Source organism: Cydia splendana, chromosome Z (genome assembly GCF_910591565.1).
Source record: "Cydia splendana chromosome Z, ilCydSple1.2, whole genome shotgun sequence".
Classification (NCBI taxonomy): domain Eukaryota; kingdom Metazoa; phylum Arthropoda; class Insecta; order Lepidoptera; family Tortricidae; genus Cydia; species Cydia splendana.
The window spans coordinates 24,736,042-24,757,025 of NC_085987.1; the positions used below are offsets into that span (position 1 = coordinate 24,736,042).

General features: G+C 36.1%; 1 protein-coding gene and 1 long non-coding RNA gene across 2 annotated transcripts in view; one reads left to right on the forward strand and one right to left on the reverse strand.

Annotated features, from left to right (window-relative positions):
* Positions 1–15,518, reverse strand: part of LOC134804763 (uncharacterized) — a 29,598-nt gene extending 14,080 nt beyond the window's left edge. Inside the window, exon 1 of the mRNA XM_063777981.1 lies at positions 14,325–15,518. Within this exon, the coding sequence (XP_063634051.1) occupies positions 14,325–15,093 (769 nt within the window). The 5' untranslated portion in view covers positions 15,094–15,518. The remainder of the gene's footprint in view (positions 1–14,324) is intronic.
* Positions 1–20,984, forward strand: part of LOC134804924 (uncharacterized) — a 421,906-nt gene that overhangs the window by 395,519 nt on the left and 5,403 nt on the right. The window lies entirely within an intron of this gene.

Sequence of the window (20,984 nt, forward strand, 5' to 3'; positions counted from 1 at the left end):
ATTCCACCAGCCAACAATGAGTAAACAACTCAAAATTACCATCTAATTACTTTGCCACTCTTGCGGATAAAATGCAAATTTCTCATCTGTTATTGAAGAATAAAGAGAGCCTTTACGATCTGGTGTGGTGAAAAAACAGTTTACGTTGTTTAAGCTACACTAGGTACTTTTTTATGTGTAACAAAATTGTAATAATCGCTTGGTACCTGCCATTGAGCGAATACCTGTTATGACCAAGCGAAAAAGGCACTCCGCATGTTTACATATAATATGTGACTTTCCACGGGTAAAGGTACCTTATGGCGGTCGGGCCTACGTTGTTATTAACGACGCTCCAATACTAATGCGGTGCTACGCGACTTAAGCGCCAACCGCCATAAGGTACATTTACCTGTGGAACGTCACATATAATGGTGAGTAACAGATGTTCCCGGCCACGACCTTGCCGCGGCGGCGAGAGCGCGCGCGGCCGGAGCGGCGCGGCGGCGGCGGCGGCGGCGGCGCTTCACAACACGAACGAGCGCGCTAATCGCACGTCATGAGGTGTTGTTATTACGTATGTACAATTGTACATTAGTGTAGGTACAACAAAACAGACTTGGAATTAGAAATCCTGTAGTAAAAAATCTATTTACGCATATTGTGAACTGTAAAACCACGATGAAACGAAAGCGCGGCGGATTATAAACAATATTCATTCATCACTGTCACCATGAGCCTCATCAGTGACGAAGGAAACAAACCCAAGGAGCGTTAACCTCTTCTTGTACAACAAAGAAAAAAGGGAGGAAAAATCAGAAGCAACATAATAGAACACATTAATAGTTATTTGTACAACAAGAGATCAAAGTTTGATATTTCTTCGAGTGCTTATTTTGAGTCCCGTGCAAGCGAAAGATTCTATAATATAAAATTTTTCACACCTTAGCAGTGAGAACATGCCTATTAGACAACTTGAAAAATGTAATCCTTCTTCGTCACTTAATACCTATGCACTCATGTTTTCTTAAGATATACAAACAATTAAGTTTAATTAGCGCAATCGAACACAAAAACAAAACGTAATAATAAATTTCAGTAAAATAATATGGAAATAACGACCATAAACTGACACTTCAACCGACAACTTTTTTTTTGTAAAAAAAAACTTTGTAAGATACGGTCCGAATTGCGGATACGTACTATATCTACTATAGTAGAAATTCTTAATAGTAAAATAATTAATTTTGCGTGATAATCTGTGTATTTTTTGAGTTCATTATTTTAATTGTATAATAAAATACCTAAAATATAGTATTTTTATCAAATCTTAAACTTTATTTTAATTAAATAATTATTAAGGATTCATACTCGTACGGAGCTCGTACGTGGTTTGGAACGATGCGTTCTGAAGTTTTTCGGGGGTCTATTATAAACAGTCAATATACCGATGAATGTCGTTTGAACTTTTTTCGTCTGTTTCTTTTTTCTAACAGTGTGAAAGGGACAGAGATAATAGAACCCAAGTATTTCGAACTTGTATTAGACCCCGCATGTTGAAATGACATTTGACTATAAAGGTCACTTGAATGTCATTTTGTCTCACTCAGTGAGCAAAATCGCATTTTGCTCACTATTTTTAAGAAGCAAAGTACCCTCGCAGTGCTGCAAACTGCAACCTGAACGAAACAGGAGACATAGACAAAAAAAATCGGGAGACACCAAAAAAAATCAGGAGGTAAATTGTAACATAAATATACCTTTTTATGAAAAATAAGGTGTATGAAGGTTAAGCTATGAAAAAATGTTAGTACCTATATGAAAAAAGAATGTGAGTAATTTAGAAAAAAATAAAAAATGGAAAACCATAAATAATCAAGAACCCGATTCTAACACTTTTGACAGTGACATTTCTAGACCAGAAATGTCACTTTTGACAGCTGGCAGATAAATCCCTCGTTTGAGCTGCTGAGGTGAAAAGTTATAAAAAATCGGACCTTAACTTAGCAGGAATATTTATAGCACAGACGTTGGAAGTGTTATTTCAAACGTCAAACTTCTATGAAATTATGACGTTTATATAACACTTGCACGTCTGTCTGTGCTATAAAAATCGCTGCAGTTATCTTGGTCTGACTCTATATATATAGGTACTTACATATGCTTCTAATGACTATTTCTACTGGTTCTGCGTTTGATCATAATTATTATGCAGCTCTAGTATGATACTTTTGCAGAATTTCCTATACATCAAAAAGTCGTTTTAGGGCTTATTTTAACGCAAATTAATGTACAAACCTGGCCTTTAATATACACCTTTCCTCCACGGTTTATACACCATTTCATAATTTCTATGTCGTTTACGTATAAGATTATGTTACGTTAAAGATAGAAAATCCCAAAGGTCCGAGATAGACACCGATTAAGCAGTTAATGGTGGGCGTGCGCTCCCTGCCGTTAGGGTAACGGGATCGGATTCCGGCTCCCGACGGCGACGGCGAGCGCGGCTCTTCAGATACTCATTTGTTGCCGAGCCTCTTATACGACAACCACTACATATTTTTGCTATTACACATACAGAGTGTCTCTTTGACTGGGACGCTGAGTATCAATTAGGAACTATAGATTATACGGGAAAGATAGTTTGTACTCCGACCACGCTAAGTTTACAGCGACTCTGTAGTGACAATATGTATACATAAAACCGGCCAAGTGCGAGTCGAACTCGCGTTCCAAGGGTTCCGTACATCAAACAATTTTTGTCAATGTTTTCCAAGTCCGACTCAAGCGTGACTAAATTTCTGATAAGTTTTCCTGTCATCTACAGGTAATAGTTATTTGTACAACAAGAGATCAAAGTTTGATATTTCTTCGAGTGCTTATTTTGAGTCCCGTGCAAGCGAAAGATTCTATAATAGATTCACGAGCGTAGCGAGTGAATCTAATTTAGAATCTTGAGCGTAGTAAGGGATTCAAAAGCGCACGAGATGTAAATAACTTTGATCTCGTGTAGTACACAAAATTTTTCACCCTAAGCGGTGAGAACATACCTAGAGGGACAGAGATAATAGAACCCAAGTATCGAACTTGTATTAGACCCCGCATGTTGAAATGACATTTGACTATAAAGGTCACTTGAATGTCATTTTGTCTCACTCAGTGAGCAAAATCGCATTTTGCTCACTGAATGAGTCAACTCAGTGAGCAAAATGCGATTTTGCTCACTGAGTGAGACAAAATGACTCAGTGAGCAAAATCGCATTTTGCTCACTGTTTTTAAGAAGCAAAGTACCCTTGTTCGAGCTGCTGAGGTGAAAATAACTATTTTACACCCAGTAGTTTCTAAATATGTAACTTCTTAACTATTTATTTTTAAATTACGGAGCGATTATAACGGAAAATATTTACTTTATCAAAAAGTGGTTGTTGAGGGCCCTCACCAGCATAAGATTGAAGCTCCACTTTACGTGTACCTAGGGGAGGTACCCTAAAAATGCTTTCTTCCTAGATTTTATTTTACCACTTTGTCGGCATGATTGATTTATGATTTTCTATGTCAAATAGAAGTTTAGTAGCACAATTAACGTACCCGTGATCGTTAGTGCTACTGCATTGCATTTGGTCCGGTGTCCGGTACCAAAGCCGCAGACGGACAATGCGAAACTGTAAGGGTTCCTAGTTGACCACGGAACAAGTAGGCAATGAAAATTATACTGGCCCATAAGCATAAACCTATTTACTAAGTCAATTTTTATTATGTCTAACGGGTCTCATAATAAGTTACAAGAGCCGAAACACATATACATAAATAACCAAGTATCTATTTAATATTTACACTTTAGTTGATGACAACGCGTTAACGTCATTCGCACGTTGCGTGGCCTATACGTCTTGCCATCAGTTTTACATTGACATATACGCTCACGTCTACGTAACTTACTTTCTATGCATTTCGCTCGTACTCGCATATTAGTGCAAGCGAGATGTACAGAAAGTAAATTACGTAGACGTGAGCGTTATGTCAATGTCAAAACTGGTGGTAGACGTACTAGTGTAGTAAATAAAGGTAGTGGACCCCGCAGTAATTCCCCTGCCGGAAAAAACTTTACAATATGATAAAGTATCAATTAATAAAAAGTATTGTATAAATATCCAAAGAATAATAATAATAGTATTTAAGTAAATACCTAAAGTCTTAATTCGTTAATATTTTTACGGAAAAATGCTTCGTTCCAACTTTCGTCTTCACCGGAAGTAGTTATTCAGTCGACGTCAAAGCTATGTTTACATTTTTCGCCTTATTACAAAGGAGTAAAGTGCAAAAGTGTAAATATATATTTGACGTCGACTGTTCATGTAACGTACTGCAACATTATATGAAATATCAAAAAAAAATATCCCAGCAGAAATACCAATAACTTATTTGGTAAAAAAATTTTGGACGGAGGAATTACTCGGTTAAATATATAAACAGATTTGTATTTTTACGTATAAATACCTAACTTAGGAGTGTTTTTAGGGTTCCGCACGTCAAAACGAAAAAACGGAACCCTTATAGGATCACTCGTGCGTCTGTATATCTGTTTGTCACAGCCTATTTTCTCGGAAACTACTGGACCAATTAAGTTGAAATTTGGTACACATTATATGTAAATTAGTAACCCAAAGATGGACATATTTTTTTATAATTTTAAAATACATAGGTTCTAAGTTATTTAAGAAAATACAAATAGCCAAAAAATGACCATTCCTCCCTGTATCTCCCAAACTACTGGATCTAAAATTTTGAAAAAAATACACAAAATAGTGCTTTACCTATAGATGACAGGAAAATCTATTAGAAATCTGCAGTCAAGCGTGAGTCGGAATTATGTACGGAACCCTAGAAACGCGAGTCAGACTCACTTGGCCGGTTTTTTTTTTGGATATTTATATGTTAGTTTCGGCTCATACTATACAATAACCAAGCAAAATTTCATCGACTGAGAAATTAATGCATGGGTCTCCATACAACAACTTGCTTCGTTTACTACACTATACTGGGATCTCCTTGTGATATCATCATAAACGCGAATGGCACAGATTAGCTATACTTACACACTTGACTGATTAATTTATATACCTACTTAATAATCATATGATATGCGCATTATCTCTGGAGCATACGTCATGCGATCATTGGAGATTCAATCTTAATTAAAAATAATAAAGTTAAGTTTCCAATAATCATAAATTTTGAGATGTGGCGTATAGCAGGCAGGGGACGACGTGTCAATAAGTCAGCGAGAAACAGCTGTTTTTATAGGTATATTTTTTTATATCACTCTACTACTTACGTCAAAAGCTTAGTATGTACCTTAGAGCATTTAGTAACTGGAGACGTCATCATGGCTGTCATTTTCTGTACGAAACAGTCTGCCGATTTTTGCGGGGGAGGGGACGTCAAATGTATTGCTATTTCTACATGATTTGTACGTAACATACAAATAGCCAGTCCGAATACAAAAGTTTGCACAATTGTGCAAGTTTTTCGGCAGAGGGGTTAGCTCTTAAAGGCGACTCCAGTTATTAAATGCTCTAAGGTATGCACCTATTAGCTTCCTTGACCTCGCTACAGACCGATGCCAGATTTTACTGAGATTCAACGAAAATATTACCTTAATACAGCTCGCAAAATCGATCAGAGCCATTAAAATTGGGGAATTCGCTGATTAAACAAAGTTTGGGATTGATTAGATAACCAAGTGATGCTTATCACTTGTTAACTAAATCACGACACTTATCAAATACTTTCAGATTCAGGTTTCCGTATATATCTTTACAGTATATCATTAAATTTATATTATCACTAGGTATAATAAAATGGCAAAATAAGCAGCGATATCATGGTCGCATTTTTATCACCTGTCATGCCATTCGTCACTTTCGCACTTACATATTTGTTAGAACGTGACAGGCATGGTGACAATAGTTATTTGTACAACAAGAGATCAAAGTTTGATATTTCTTCGAGTGCTTATTTTGAGTCCCGTGGAAGCGGAAGATTCTATAATAGATCTTGAGCCTATGCTCAACAGCCATCGAGCCCATTACTATTAATGGACTCAAAAGCGCACGAGATGTAAAATAACTTTAACCTCGTGTTGTACATACAACTTATCACCTCAGAAGTGAGAACATATTACACAACACACCTGAACCTGAAAAATGTAGGTAAATCCTTCTTCATCACAATCATCACTCATGTTTTCTTAAGATATTCTAACAATTAAGTTTTAATACCGCAATCAAACACAAAAACAAAACGTAACTTAAAGTAAAATAATATGGAAATAACGAACATCAATTGACACTTCAATCGACAACTTTTTTTTTGTATGTAAATAAACTTTGCAAGATACGGTCCGAATTGCGGTCACTTGAATGTCATTTGCCTCACTCAGTGACCAAAACCACCAAAATGCGATGTTGCTCGAGCTGCTGAGGTGAAAATGATAAAGAACCATATTTGCCCTACAGTACGGATTGGTCGCCTTGTAACTCCACGATTGAAAGAGACAGGCATTATCGTTGTCACGTCATTGTCACGTAGACAAATGTGACCATCATATCCGTATAGCTGAGCTGTTCATTTAAAGTCTGTCAAGCCATTTCCGTTAGTAGAATAAGGCGGTAAATTTAAAAAATGTGGGCGCCAAGGGCAATCGTCCCATAGAAAATTTTAATTTCGCGTCTTTTTTTACTGACAAAGTTGTTTGACCGGCTATAAGTGTGTGGATATATTTATAAATTAAATTTTAATCCTAGGAATAAATGGTTTAATAGCTACAGTTACATTTTTTACAGTTTGCAGTGTGTTGCTAGTATTGCTATAACAACAGGATCCTCATACCTTTATTCTGATAAAGAAGGTATATTTATTGATAGCATTTGATTTTGACCAAAGACATGTAACTTCGTATAAGATGAATAAAGTGTAAGGAAAAAACGTGCCTCGGAAATCAAGAAAAAGTCATTCTCAGATAGATGGCGCACACACCTTTAGCCTATACTCGGCTAGATGGCGTGACGACACCGTTTCATATTTAACAATTTTAACACATAGATATCAGTGAATAAACATGGGTCAAAATGATATAAAAATAATAAAATCATTTATCCATATACATAATTTTTTTTGATAATTTTATACGTTTTCATTTTGAGTTTTAGTCGTGTGTCGATAGATGGCAGTAAATTTACTGTGACTACAAAATTTACTAAGGGGTCATCCATTAATTACGTCACACGAATTTCTAGGTGTTTTTACCCCTCCCCCCCTCCTTGTCACACTTGGTCACATTTGGCAAATCCCTCCCCCCTGGTGTGACGTCACATTTCTTCAACGAATTCGAATTACTTCGGCAATTATTCATTTAATATTGTATCAAAATATTTTTGACAAAAGAAATATTAGTCAAAACTGAAAAATAAAATTAAACGAATCGTTTCAAAAACTTGTTATTTAAATGTATATTAGCGTATAAAATAATTTAAATACATTTTCGGTTACTGATGAAGTTAAAGTGACGTCACAAAGTTTGTGACTCCTCCTCCCCCTTGTCACAACATGTCACATTTTCTTGACCCCCTCCCTCCCCCTAAACATGTGATGTAACTAATGGATGACCCCTAACTGTGACAGGACCCCTCTATACTATCTATTCTCTTTGTTTTGACTAAGAAAGTCTTAATCAAATGCCTGTACTACACCCGTAGTCCCTTAGACGAGGCTAGATTTAATGTATGTATTCCATTACGTTATTGGTAGAATCGATTGCGGTCATGGTATGTGGAACGACCAAAGCAAGGACGCCCGCCCAGAAAGCGAACCTAATAGAAACTACCTACTCGCAAGCCGCGCTTTAGGTACTTTACTGCGCACCAATACTCTATCCTATCTATACATATGTACTTACTTTTACGAAAGATTTTATTCATTTAATAAAATACTAACTGTAAGTATCCGATATATTTTAAGTCTACTCTTGTTTAATGAATCTAATTTGATTAATATTGATACAAAAACCGGCGAAGAGCATATCGGGCCAAGCGTAAGCGTGTAGGCACCAAACAACCTGGTATACTACCTGGTTTGTAAATATTTTTGGGCACGTAGTTTAAACGTAAGAGGGGTGATTTTAAGCGATATTCAAAGTTATTTATAATAATATTACTTACCTAAATCAAAAACTTGGTTAGAAACCTTTATAATATAAGCATTGAAGAAGTGCCACACGTTGATGTTATGTTTTTTTTTTTTCATTTATAGAGTACAGTCAGCAGCAGAAGTTGCTAAGCGGGCCAGATGTTCACAATTACCTTGACACGCTCTTATTCTCTTAACAATAAAGTCGCGTATAGATCATTTTGAACACCTGGCCCGCTTAGCAACTTCTGCTGCTGACTGTACCTAGCCATCATTTCAGCAATTTAACAAAATATAAAAATAGGTAGCGGTTCACAAAGACCTGCTGTGTCCTGAATTTCATCAATAAACATTTTATAGTTTCGGAGTAAAACTTCATTGTGACATTGTTACGAAGAAATGAATAATACATATGTATTACGATAAAACAATTATCGAATATAGTGATGTGATGTGTGTGAAGCGTCATAGGTATAGCCAGTACGCATACTAATAAGGGGGAAGCTCAACGCCAAGTGGGCAAAAGGGCTGCCTAGCCAAGGTGACAATCGCTTGCGCTACGAATGCTACGATAACGTAACGCTTTGTCTCTCTGTCACTCTCCCATATTAGTGCGACAGTGACAGTTGCATTTCGTTCGCTTCAGAGCGTTAAGGTGGGATCAGACGGTGCATTTTTTGTTCATTTTCTAGTTTCATTATTCATCGTTCACTCAAAGTGACACGTCTGAATACAAAATGAACCAAAAATGAAAATTGAATTCATTAGTGAAAGTTAATTAAAATCTTTAAAAAATCTTTATTAAATGATCACAAATAATTAAACTTATACCAAGACGCACAACTTCATTCGACGCCATAGTGAAAGAAAATAAAAAATGAATAATCTTTCCAGCAGCCGTGCGTGAACGTGAAATGAAAGGAAAATGAAACATTCACTGGAGTGAACATTCATCCGAGTGAACCGTCTGATCCCACCTTTAACGATTGCCACGTGTTGGCTACGCACCAGGGCAGAGCGCACCGCGCGCGGCCAACAAGGAAGCAGCCGCGACGCTACAGAGCGGAACGTTCGAGCGGACAAAATGCACTTGGCTCGCTCTACCATTTTTATAATATGTAGGTACTAGGGTAGGTAGGTACCTACCTAATTATTTGTGTCTAATTCTTTAGTTTAGTACATGAAGTGGAGATAACTGACGGTTATCTTCTCGTCAAGTTACCATTGTCTCAATTAAGATTATGATAACTTAATATAAATTTCCCTGTAGTACACTTTGAGGCATACCATTAAATTAAACATGTATTGAATAATACTTTTTTCCTTCCGGTAGCTAATATTGTATTGTAAGTTTAAATCTGTTAAAATGTAGCGTAAGTGCTATGTAGTAAAGCCGTTTCTAAGCTGCCGCCCCTCCACCTAAGCCCACATCTAAGAAAGAACGCATCGCACACAAGCACAACAAAGTCGTTTGGCAAAGTTTGTGTACGTTGCGTGTATAATATTATATTAAGTGGCTGTCAATACCTAAAACGCGCACACTGTCTAGGTATATGTATCGGAGAAAATGAGATAGCGGACTGTCGCATGTTATATACCTACTGGGCCAGGGAATATTAATAAGAAAATTACGACATAAAATTAATATTAAATTTTATTTAATACTTATTATTAGAATTTTAGTTAAAGTTAAGCTAGTTTTTAATTAATTTTTTAAGATGTGTATGGGTTTTTTTAATGCCTGCAATAAAACATTTTATTATTATTTATTATTATTATTATAAAACAGTGGATTTTTTGTGTAATATTACTGGTTAGCGGTTTAGGTATAAATATTTTGAAATTGTGATTTTAATGTAGAACCACAAGTCAAAAAAATAAAGACAGATCCGTTTAATGGTGATTTTAAGACCAATCTTTGCAATTCAAGTTCAAGTAAGGATTGGTAACGACAACAACGGGTAATTATAACATTTAGAAACAATGTATTTTTCAAAACAATCCCGTTTTTATTGTTCTACATACTCTACTGAAGTAAATAGGCATGTATAAAATTAAACAAGGAAGACATCGTGATTTAAAATAAAAGAAGAGTCATAATTCGCAAAGGCATTACATCACAGCAGTTCATATCCAGGTCACAGCTCTACATCCACATGTAGGTGTCGAAGCTTCATAATATTTAAATATTCAGCGTAACATAATTCGCAGGCAAATATGATTAGTAAATTCGCTTACTTGTCAAGAATATCCGAATAAATAACCATCGCCAATGCTGCTCCATGCATTACTTTATTCCAACAAACTGTCACTTTTAATTGCATAATATGTGCATAAGAATAAAAGGATTTAAAATTATTAAATTCAAGCCTTGTTCTCCACTCCATATACATGACAATTACAAATACATGCCTAAAATATATTACCATGAAATTAAGTTGTTTCATAGTATATCAAGATGTGGCGTAACAGATGCTAGGAGTTAGTTATTTAAATAGAACACGTGGATTCTGTATGGTATTTAAAAATACCTTTTTATTAAAATATGGCATTTATCGACATTTTTTAACACAATTTAATTTATCAAGAAGATGTAAGACAAGTACTTATTATACCTAATCAAAATTGGTTCAGTAGAAGCAGGTGCGAGGAGTATGTATGTGGGTTAACAACCCGAGTCCCGGCGCAGATAACCGCTAGTCGCGTGGTTATCGCCGTGGTGCAACATACCTAATCGTTCGACCGCGCCGAGACTGCCTCATGAATGCTTATAAATACTAACACTAACTATAACTTGGAATAGTTACAGGCAATATACAGAACTAACAGACTACTAATTATATAACGTCTTCAAAAACACTTGATAAGAAAAATATTAATATTTTCTGTGACGACTTCAAAGGCTTCCGGTAGGAAAGATAATATTTTGAAGATGGGCACCTCCCTTATTAGATATAATATAAGTCGTTTCCTATCTTCTATTTTAATATGCGTTGACAGTTTAACGCAGGCGATCAATAAAATACTAGGTCAGCAATATGAGAAACGTTTAGAGCTGAAATGAACCCGAGTAAGTCCGCTTCCAAACACATTACATATAGTTACCTAGTATCCTTAGCACAAACCAATAACAACAATATCCAACATATATTTCAAGCAAGGCTTAGAGTTCTAAAAAAACATAAATATGTAGTAAGTACCAATTCCTTTAATTTGTTCCGAATTACTCGTATTGTGCATACAGTAAGAAAAATATATCTACTTACTTTGAATGGCTGATAAAATAATTTCATCTATTTATGAAGTTTGAATTGAATGATGAGTATAACATTAACAACTCAAAACATAAAATCAAAAATAAATTTAAAAATGCAAACTAGGTATTATCGCTGAATAAATAAGTATGTATGTAGCAAATGAAGGAGATTCATGCCTACACTTGTATACCGCCAAACCCGTCCGTGGGAGCAAACCAAACAATGATGTTCGGAATGCGATACAAAAAAAAAGAGTGAGGGAGAAGATGCCTTAAACAGAGAGGCATACAATTATTTTGTAACGCGGGCGCCTTCACGCTCTGTCAAACACGGGAACTATATAGAAGGAGGGTTAGAGATTAGAAAATTTCTATATCACGTAGATACCTGTACGGACGAGGGTCCGCTTCAATAAAATCCTTACTGGAATTATGATTCTATTTTTTTACCTTTATTTCATTTTGAACTGTTTTCAATAATGGAACGTTGTTAATATATACCCACCTCACATAATTATGTACACTCATAAATTAGGTGTATAATGAGAATGAGATAAAACATAAATAATGTTTAAATAAAGTAGAGTCTGTTCGGAAAGAGAAGAGTCGTGGGATGTATTGGGCCCAATACATTCCACGACTCTTCTCTTTCCGCACAAACTCTATATATGTAAACATGTACTTTAAATAGACTAGGTACGCTTGATATGGTCCATGGGATATACATACGGTAAGAATAGGTACATTAATACAGTTGTAATGTAAGGGTTCCTCTTGGCTTCAGCTACATTGATTCAGTATACGAGCTCTATAAGTAAAGTAGGTTAGGTCCATTGTCAAATGTTGTGTTGACCCAGGAAAAATAAATGATTTTCACCCCTCTCATGCTCTCATCACCATCAGTAACTGATGATAGCTTGTCGTTAGCAACCCCTAAGTACAGTGGAACCTGGCTAACTCTACCCTCGATAAGATGAAATCCTCGTTAACACGAAATAAACTGCCATACCCTTCCCTTGAGACTCTTGAGAGCCTAAAACCTCTATAACTCGAAATATTCAACCTCATTAAGACGAAGTAAGCAGCGATTCCCTTCACGACTATTCAGTACATTTTCTGGACGCCATTCGGTAGTTTTCGTCAGCAGTTCGCGAGTTGCAACGATAACTATATCCTTATAAGATAATATTGTAAGTTCCGTTCATTTATACAGGATCCTGAACTGATGACACCATTATCATCAGTGTTGTATAACAGTGGTGGTCCGACCCGATGACCAACTGTATGTACATATACCCTTTGAACTAAAAAAAATCCTAATTGACCCAACCGTCATTGAGTGAATACCTACCTTCGAATTGTCATAGAACATAACAAACACGCAATAAAAGCTATTATTAAGGTCCACCTTACTGTGCTTCTGTAAACTGTACCAAGATGTAATCAAGACTTATCCTTGATCTTCAAATCCTGCGCTTTATGCAATCTTATCTTATCTTGAGCTAATCCACGTCATAATTTAATCTTGCTAAGAATCTCCTTCGTATAGGTACTTATTACCGAATTAACTAGTAGGTATTGTTAATGTTACTCAAGAGATTTTTCGCTCTTTTTCATTACCAGGATAATAATTAACCAAAAACACACAGAATTCGACATTTATAGGATGTACAGCCGTTTTTTTACTAAAACATTAAGGTGTACGACCTTATTTTTTACCAACAATTAGCTAGTCTAGCTGATAATCAGTTCAACCTTTGATGAGAATAGGCAGATTTTCTTAAAAAAAGAACCCATTGAATATTTATCCAACTACATATAATCTAAACCCTAACACAGATCACTAAATTACAATGCAGCAACACAAATAATTACATTAATTACCTAGACATTTCAATAGCACACAAGCTTAGGTATAAAGGTTATAAAAATTTTGCTTTTCTCTGAATTGTTTTTTTAAGGTGTGCAATAAAAACAATGTATTGTAGGTAGTCAAAGTTATACTGGTAGTCATTAGAATTTGAGTACCTAATTGTTAAAACAACTCGCTAAATGGCATTATTATATACCTATATGTACACACACTTGCCTTGACAATGCTGTACTTAATACAATAAAATAAAACTGGCGCTTTTATTATTTACTTATAGTGGTCGTGTCCACGGCGACGACACGATTTATCGTCAGGATAAGGAGACTGTACGCAGTCGTCGCTATTTAATCGGGGAGTGTAACGGAATATCGTGGACGACATCGTTGTACTTAGTATAAAAGCGACTGCATACAATACAATTTCATGCGTTTAGGTACCCTGCTATTGCCGTTACGGTATAGTAAAAGCGCCAAATAACATCGCGAGTCGCGTTTTTTATGATTTATGACTGGCTATTAATTGGAAACACAACCATGGAGATGTAATCGTTTCACAATTAGGATACGATTAGATTAGCCTACCTATGTATATTTCAGCCATCACAGTTTGATCTAAACTCAAATAAAAAACGTTCAAGTACAGTCGCCATCAGATATATCGGAGCGGCCAAGGTGCTCACAAATATCGGAACACGCCTCTATTGTCAGGGCGTTAGAGCGCGTGTTCAGATATTGTGAACACCTTGGCCGCTCCGATATATCTGATGGCGACTGTACCTATATAAGAACTACTTGTACAAACAAATACGGCGCAATTAAATCAAAAAGGGCAGTATGTACCGCAGTAGTTACAAGCCCCACCCCAATCCACTTAGAACCTATTTTATTTTCTGGTTGGAATAAGTACTTACAGTACAACGTCCGGTCAGTTACCGGTGACCTTGATGTTATATTCGTAAAAGTAGATATCTAATGTAAGTATGTATCTATTTTAGCAATAAGTGTTACGGAAACAAGAAGGAAGCTTACCTCTAGCCCAGCCGGTGAGGACGTTGCCGAGGTAAGCCACCTTGTAGGTGGGGTCGGGCTCGCTGATGCGAACGCTGTTGGTGCGGCGCAGCAGGCGCCCGATGCCCTTGGATATGCGACCGATCGTGCGAGACGTGAAATCCTTAGCCGAGTGACTTTCCGCGAAGGACTCTTCGGCTGGCAGAGTCGATTTTTCTGAAGAGGTATCGTGTAACTTATGACCCTTCAATTTGGGCATAAGTATCGGCAAAGATTTTTTCTTTTCCGGTGTTAAGGTTTTTGCTTGGTTTACGCTGTATACATTGCTGTTTTTCTTAAAGCTCTGGCCGATAATATCTTTGGTTTGATCACCTCCCTGTTCAGTCTTATCAATTTTTTCGGTGTCTTTGTTTCTGGCCTTTACACGGCCGTTGCCGTTGAGGTTTTCGGAGAGCGAATTATTATTAAGATTTCCAGTTTGGCCATCGCTAAGCCGTCGCTCGGCACTCGAACGTCTCTTCATTAAAGACGGGTTTCTTAGGAGAATGCTAGTTTCGCTCGAACTCCTGTTCTTAAGAATGTGTATTTTCTTGACACGCGACACGACAGCATCGGTTTCGTCGGCGCTGACTGTCCTCTCCGTTTTGCCTTCTTCATCTAGGAAACGGACGCGCAGTCCATTCGATTTGCATTCACTTTGTTTTTCTGTATCTTGCAAACACTCAGATTGACTTTTTACTCCTGTTTCTAGGCAATGGCGGTCGTTTTCACTCAGTGCGCCACCAGCCATTTTTCCTCTTGAATAGATTCACTTTTTGTAACGTTTTATTACATTCTGAATGGGAACCTCATTTACCACTGTTCACACGATTTCAGTTCATAGAGAAGCGTGAACTAAGCGTAAGCGTCGCTTATGCGTCCTTCAATAACTTCAAAACATAGGCAGAGAGTAGTACCAACCTTGCCTGTTAAAGAACGACACCGGTTTGGAATGCAGCCCTCTCCACACTTACTCAATGCACTTGTCTGCTTACTTAATACACAAACAAATGAACATTCAGATTTTAGGTGAAACAGTTTTGCGAAATTTCATTTGACACAACCGGTGTTTAGGATTGCAGCACTATAGAGAAGTCACTATTATTATGTTCATCCGCTAGAGCAGAAGCGGCGACAACCGCGACACATGCGACGGTCGCGGTGGATAACGACGGAATGCGTCGCCTGCGTCGGCGCGGCCGCGGCGGGGCGGGAGGCCCGGGCGGCGCGGAGCGGGCGGCCGCGGGCGCAGTGCCTCAACACACCGGTACCGTCTGAGCTTCCATTTTATTTATCATGATCATCCAAGTTGCCATCGCAGTGTCAGCGACGGTGACCTGTAACAATACGAAACAAACTTTACAAATACATGGGTACATAGTAATAAATCATAGGACCATATGAGTTAAAATGTTAGCTAGGTACCTTAACATTTGATATTGTTTTTAGGGTTCCGTAGTCATCTAGGAACCCTTATAGTTTCGCCATGCCCGTCTGCCTGTCCAAGGTAGACGGTAGAAGGTAGGTTTGCTCCGTGATAGTTAATGCTAGAAAGGTGCAATTTGGCTGAGCTACCATCCACCGGCGTAGGTTCATCAAATCTATTTACATATTTAAAAGGTGAGAATATGGCTTGCTTACTTAAATATCTCATTATTCGCCTACCATTATTTGGGACCGACAATCAAATGATAGACAGATAAAAAAATGACAGCTAGTATTCGTCAAATTATAGGAATTGCCAACTTTGTAATGCGAAAAATATTTTTTATACCACATCGTCTTTATTCTTCAAAAACTGAAGAGACGCAAATTTTGAGTTGTTTCCTCGTGTAGCCAACACGGTAGAACGGTAAAATTAACTTTTAAGCGGTGATTTTGAATTATAATGATAAATTTTTAATAGCGTTAATTTGGATTTTAGATTTGATTCGTAATGTTTGTATTTTCCTCGCAATCGTGTGGTGAAATAACACAAGGGGTTAAACAACAACTTTGCCCTCATGTAAAACAAATAACTACCTACCTATTGAATTACCCTTATTTAAATGTATTATTTGATATTTATTTTTATTGCTAGTTTAAACGGTTTTTTTTGTTAGAAACTAGATTTTGCCCGCGATTTCGACCTCTTAGAATTATTATATTCGTGATAAAAACTAACATAGGTATGCCTTTCCTTGGGACTCAAAATATCTTCATACCAAATTAAAAAATTAAATAGGTACAGCGTAACAGACAGACTGAGTTAGGTACTTTCGCATTCATAACATATAGTACTTACCTATATAATAATTTTAAAGGCATGCACGTATGTGTGTTAGTGCCGACTTGGTTCTGTTGTATAATACACATTATTTTTTAATACAGTTGCTCAAAAAGTGCTACTTTACGTAGCTGTTTAGCGTTCGAAAAGTTGTTCTTTGCGAACTAGTGCTTTTTACTTTTCCAGCTTTTTTAAATTTAATTCTGACTGTAACCGATAGGTCCACACCAGAGTGTGGATGTTCAAAAACTTTATATAATTTTTATTTTGCCATTAAACATTTATTAAGTACAAAAAGTATTGTTACAAGATATAAAGTAAATATTTATTAGTTATTATATAAATAAAACGTTATATAATACGATGTTACACTAAAAAACTTTTTTTTATTTGGCTGAATTGAACTATCATTGCCACGTTGGCTGTCGTTAACAGAAAAAATAAAAAAATAAAAAGTAAAACCGGCGCCCGCCATTTCCACTTAAAATTTAGTTGTATCAAAATAACTAACTTAAATTACAATTGTAAGAGTGTTTTTTGTATGAAATGAGTTAATGTGATTAATTTTTGCAATGTAAATCAAGTCTGAACGTAGTTTATAACTAGTGCGTATTAATATCATTCAAGTTCAAGGGAAAATTCGTAGGTAACTGTAAGTGTAATACTCATGTAACCGATATTTGTTTTATTTAGATTTTTTCGCAAAAGTATTAAAAAACGTCGTTTAATGTACGTGTGGAAGTGTTATTATTTACTTGTCCCGTGTCTTTTATTCGCCTACGGCTGATAAAAGACATCTCGTAAATAATAAGACACTTTCCACACTTGCATTGAAATGTACTATAAAATAACTAAAACAGTATTTAAACTTTCTATGGTAATTTCTTTATTTAAGTATTTTTTTCTTGGCGCGAATTAAGGCGCGATACAGCAGCAACTAACATTATTATTTTTAATACACTAAGTACCTCTCAAAAAGTTAAGTAGGTATAAGAAATCTTGGAGTTATTTATTGACTATTAGGAATCAAAATTAAATCTCAGGTACGAAATTAATCAAATGATTAATTATTTAATACATTTTGTAGTCATGTCCACATTAGGTATTGCGGGAAATAGCTGGTTTGTTACTGCACACCGTTGTATGGGGACCTTGCACTTTGAGACTATGGCTGAAACTTGGCACAGTTGATTCTTAGCTGGTCTTGAGCAGATACAGACCGGGAGCGGTCGAGAGCCACCACTCATTTAGTACGTATAAGAAAAATATAGTTTAATATACAAAACTGTTTGATAAATGGGAGATAAAAAATAATATTAAGCGTGGGTCAGAGTGATCAGTGGGATAGAGTGATATTATGAATGTGGGAAAGTTACATATAATTTGTTCTACAATCGTTTATTTTTCTTGTTTTTCGTAAATAACTCGTAAACGGTAGCCGACAGCAAAAAATTATCTTTTACGTAAATAATCTGTTTCAGATTTCTTATAAAATAAGTACTAAGTACTGTTTTTCGCTACCATCAATATTAAAAAAAATATTGAAGGGAGAAAATAAATACTTAGGTCCCCTTTTTTAGTCATTCGTAAATAACTCGTAAACGATGGCCAATAGCAAAATTTTTTTTAGTACATGAATAATTTACATAAAATTGCCTACAAAAAAGGTCATTCAAACTTTTTCGCTAGGATCAATATTAAAAACGATATTAAAGAGAGAAAATAAATTCTAAGGTCCCCTTTTTAAATATTGATCCTAGCGAAAAAGTTTGAATAACCTTTTTTGTAGGAAATTTTATGCTAATTATTCATGTGTTAAAATATTTTTTGCTATTGGCCATCCTTTACGAGTTATTTACGAATGACTAAAAAAGGGGACCTTAGTATTTATTTTCTCCCTTCAATATTTTTTTTAATATTGATCTTAGCGAAAAAAAGTAGCACTTATTTTATAAGAAATCTGAAACAGATTATTTACTTAACAGATATTTTTTTTTCTCTGGGCTACCGTTTACGAGTTATTTACGAAAAACTAAAAAAATAAACGATTGTAGAACAAATTATAAGTAACTTTCCCACATTAATAATATTTTGTATTGAGATCACTCTGGCCGACGCTTAATATTTTTTTTATCTCCCATGTAACAACAGTTTTGTATAATAAACTATATATTTTCTTAAACGTTATAAGTGTAGCTTTACAACTATATTTTTTGTTTTTAGATTCCTACTACACTTAAAAAAAATGGTAATTATGAAAAAATTCCTCATCCTTAATTTATCCGAAAATGATATATCACATGCCCTAATAGGTACAGTTTTAGAGAAATGTTGCTCCAAGTGAAGCGCGGCGGCGTCGTACTTCTCCCCCTCCCCCCCACTAAATGAGACGTGGCTCGTGAGGTCTCCCGGTCTGTATCTGCTCATGACCAGCTAAGAATCAACTGTGCCAAGTTTTAGCGCATAGTCACAAACTGCAAGGTGTCGTGCACTAACAAACTAGCCAAAATGACGCTCCGATCTCTAAATAAAATCCATTTATAAACTATAAGAAAGTTTAATAAATGATATACCTACGTATACCTAACGTTATTAGAGTCGGACCAAGAAAAGTCTGCAACGGATTTGATAGCCCACGCAGTGCAAGTGTCATTTAAACGTCATAATTTCATAGAAGTTTGACGTTTAAAATAACACGTGCACTGCGTGGGCTATCAAATCCGCTGCAGACTTTTCATAGACTGACTCTAGCAGTTTCCTTGTAACTTTACACGTTTCTGTAAAAAATAATGAATAACAAATCGGGATACGAAAGTAACGAAAGTGGGAGGAGGATCAGGAATAGGAAAAGCAGACACTAGAATTCACTTGATGACTGTTCTCACTTCTTTTTAGGGTTCCGTACCAAAAGGGTAAAAACGGGACCCTATTACTAAGACTCCGCTGTCCGACCGTCCGTCTGTCACCAGGCTGTTATCTCATGAACCGTGATAGCTAGGCAGTTGAAATCTTCACAGATGATGTATTTCTGTTGCCGCTATAACAACAAATACTAAAAAGTACGGAACCCTCGGTGGGCGAGTCCGACTCGCACTTGTCCGGTTTTTTTTACATAATTAATTAATTCGTTATTTTTCATTTTTAGGGTTCCGTACCCAAAGGGTAAAACGGGACCCTATTACTAAGACTCCGCTGTCCGTCCGTCCGTCTGTCTGTCACCAGGCTGTATCTCACGAACCGTGATAGCTAGACAGTTGAAATTTTCACAGATGATGTATTTCTGTTGCCGCTTTAACAACAAATACTAAAAACAGAATAAAATAAAGATTTAAGTGGGGCTCCCATACAACAAACGTGATTTTTGACCGAAGTTAAGCAACGTCGGGCGGGGTCAGTACTTGGATGGGTTTTTGCCGTTTTTTGCATTATGGTACGGAACCCTTCGTGCGCGAGTCCGACTCGCACTTGCCCGGTTTTTTTATAAGCTAAATGCATGCTATTGCCAGATTTCATGCTTTATTCAAGATGGAAACATATTTTTTATAATTTTGTCAAAAATGGACGCCGTATTATATCTATGAAATATGAATAGTATGAGTAGACTCAACACGTACCTACAGTAAAGCACATATATACACATGCACATTATTTGAAAATGTAATACCTTATTCTAACTTCATATGTTCTGTTGAATAGGTAGGTATTATTTAAATATATGACTAGAGAGCATAGTATTTTTGACAATCACTGATATATTTACTATTTACCCAAACAAGGAAATAAATAATTTTGCCAGTTCAAGACGCATTTAGCATTGATTTTCCGCTAAGAAACTCAATTTACATATTAAGATATCTATGTATATTAATCGGTTATGCCTTCTGCGTGACCTTGGTTGATGTGAAATCATTATACTTACGTGGTGCCAATCGCTGGCAAAATATTAACCGAGGTAAAATCGTTTCGAAACACAAGTACGGTGGAGTCGCAAGTGTCCGAGCTTTTCAATAAGTAAATGATTAATGTCGGACGGACATCTTGAAATAATGACCCTTGCGACTCTACAGTAGTTATTAAGGATTTTGTACCTATCTATTTTTTTGGTTTATTGATGACTTCGATAAATGTTTTTCAACTAGATAAACATATTGTGTTATTTTAAGTATCTTCTAATTTAGTTATTCGGGTACTTCTCACAAGTGTGGTTTAAATATTTTTTCACTTCTCATGCTCAAAAAGTGCACCTTTATGTCGTGCGTAGACGACATAAAATCGCATTTTATGCTCTAGAGCATAAAAGTAAAATTTTCTTCTAAGACTAAGGTAATCGGTCTCAACAGCCAAACAGTTAAAACATATTGCACAATTTTACTGAG